A 2807-nucleotide genomic window follows, 5' to 3' on the forward strand; every position below is an offset into this window, starting at 1 on the left:
CTTTATATATGTTAATTCCAATTCCCTGTCTTGTCTTTTCCCCTTTTAAAAGACAAATCTTTGTGATTTTTTTTGGGGATGGACAGTGGAGAGGTGGTGAATGGACAGTGGCTGAGAAAAGGAAGGAAGGGCCGGAGTCTGAATTTACATTTCTCCTTCATGGTGGATCCCCTAGTCAGCTGCAGAAACCCTGGGGGCTGTTGCCAGGGACGACTCTAATCTTTCTGATCTTCGGAGACCCATATTGATCTTAGGGACACATGGAATTGGGAGGCTATCCATTTGACTAATTTTAGAGAAAGGTAAACAGAGCACTTAAAAAAAAAAAGAGAAATCCCATCTTCAGCTTTTTTCTGCAGATTTACCGATGTCAGGGAGCATTCAGTTCCCCTATTATTGGGGCCAGTAGTATAACTAGGAATGGGTGACCAGGCAGTAGGCCTAGGTGCTGCCCTAGAGGGCTTGCCTCCAGGTCCCCTCCTTTTGCTCCATCCCCAAGCTCTCTTTTGCAACTTGCAGCCGTTGGCAATAGGAATCAGTGCCAACGATAAGCGTGCAAGTCTCCTTGTGCCAGTCAGTGGCATCGGGGCAATGCGGGTAAAGGTGGCAGCTGTGGTAGTGGCATGTGAGATGAGCCCTCAGCATGGAGCAGGGAAGGCTAGGGCACTGCAAGGAAACAGTTCAGGGACAGAGCAGGGCAGGTTGCTGGCCCAGGGCACAAAGTAGTTACATCTCTGCGTGCGTGCAGTACAGGGCTGTTATTTTTTTTTGTCTCAGATTTGAATTGTTTTAAATAGGAAGCTACTGCAATGTTTTCTTTGCCAAAACAAAATATTTGCATTCCATGCTGTTTGACATGCCATCTAACATTCCCACACGCATCCTTTTTTATTACTAACTTGCAGGACTACAGCTTCCCAGGTACAACTACTACACCACTAACTTTTGGGGATTTTTTAATACAGAGTTATGAACAAAGCCAAGGCTGTTTTTGCAAGCTGTGTGGTCTCAGTGAGTAGTCTAATGCCTCAGGTGAATAGTCTAATTGAAGCAGGTGATTCACAATGCATCTGAGCAAGGACTATGAGCTTTTGCTGGATTGGGACTATTATTTTTAGAATTCCCTGGGACCAATCTTCCAATGGTATAGCTCAATATAATTCCACGAATTTTGTAGAGCGATGCCCATTTATTCCACCTGAGGCTCCAAGCTTAAATTCCCTGGGAGAAGCCCTGGTTCCACCGAAGTAAATGACAGAACTTTCATTGACTTTACTGGGCCTGAGATTTCATTTCTTTTTTATTGAGGTAATGGCACCTTGTTAATCCATTATGTCACCAGTTGTAGCTATCCATCTGCACTTCTAACATCTTTAGATCCAACTACACTATATAGAAAAAAGGCTGTAGTGGTGAACCTTTTTAACAGTAATTTGAGATAAACATACTGTTCTTCTTCCTTCTGACCTAGGAAGAGGGAATAATTATATCTACTTTTCAGGGATACTTGGAAGCATGAATCAATGGTTATAAAGCACTTTGAGATTGATTGGTGGAGGAAATATGGAAAGCAAAAATTAATTATAATAATTTATTTGTAGCATGTTATTTCTTTTGTATATTCTTACAAAATGGTTGAGCTATTGAAGAAGGCCATTCTTGACTGAAAATTAACCACTGGACCCAGCAACACAAACTGGATGCTTCTAACTGGAAAGAAAAATGCCACCATTTCTTACTCACCCCATAAAACACCATAAGATTATTGCTTGAATTCATGCTTTCACCTGAAATTCATTCCATCACCTTCCTGTTACTTATTCCATTCCTAATTCCACATCCTGCTAGAAAACTGAAACATTTAATTGTTTTTGGTTTCCAAAAATATTTGAAAAAATGTTGTAATCTACTCCCTACTTCTACCATCTCTCTCTTTTTCCTTCCTCAAGATGGATTTGATACAGAATAATTCACTTGGGTGCTATCAGCCAAATGCCTTCAAAAGTATTCTAACTCACCTCTCCTATTATATCTGTTAGCAGCTTCAGAGCCTGAGGATCATGGACGAGTGAATCGGTGTAAAATGAACCAAGGTATTTCTTTGGATCGATGTTATTATCCACTGCACACAAATCAGGGCGCACATTGAACCCATGGGAAATACGTCCGAGAGTATATGGAAAAGAGCCACCTACAAAGAGAGGTTATTACTGAAGGGGGAAATCATTTCTTTGCTTTCATAAATCTGAAAAAATAGGAAGAAAAAACCACAATGCCACAGACAAGATTACTATACATCTACATAGAAATATAATACTGTACAGGGAATAGGAGACCATAACCAATAAAAGCCCTGTCCCCAAAATGTAATACAACAGCCAGCTCTTCAGCTGGTGAGCCTGCCCTATGGTTATACCTGTTAACAACCATATTTGACTTGGTTCTGAAATAATTCAAGGTGGGCCATATTAAGGATAAAGTTTGTCAGTGTGTTTTGAACAGATATGAGTCTAATGTTGATTGGAGGGGGGTTACACTAAACCGGGGTGGGCAATTATTTGGGCCTGTGGGCCACATACGCTGTTCCGGGGCATTGCTGTGAGCCAGTCGGCACCCTCCACCCCACAATAGCCCAGAGCCCACGCACCTTGTGCGGCTCCTCCCCACCACTGCCAACAATGCACAGCCCCAGCTCTGGTCCGTGCCCACTCCAGACTCGACCTGGCTGGAGCAGACCAACTGGGTCCCCCAGTCCCATCTGGCCCAGATGCCATCTGGCCTATGGCACACCCTGCTGCCCCCTGGGC

General features: G+C 43.1%; 1 protein-coding gene across 3 annotated transcripts in view; it reads right to left on the reverse strand.

The window, feature by feature from the left end:
• Positions 1 to 2807, reverse strand: part of ACMSD (aminocarboxymuconate semialdehyde decarboxylase) — an 84204-nt gene that overhangs the window by 27204 nt on the left and 54193 nt on the right. For all 3 annotated transcript variants that reach the window (XM_019522503.1, XM_019522504.1, XM_019522505.1), the window contains exon 8: positions 2019 to 2191. In XM_019522503.1, the coding sequence (XP_019378048.1) occupies positions 2019 to 2191 (173 nt within the window). The remainder of the gene's footprint in view (positions 1 to 2018; positions 2192 to 2807) is intronic.

This window comes from Gavialis gangeticus, unplaced genomic scaffold, assembly GCF_001723915.1.
Source record: "Gavialis gangeticus isolate Ggan-Ray unplaced genomic scaffold, GavGan_comp1, whole genome shotgun sequence".
Lineage (NCBI taxonomy): Eukaryota > Metazoa > Chordata > Crocodylia > Gavialidae > Gavialis > Gavialis gangeticus.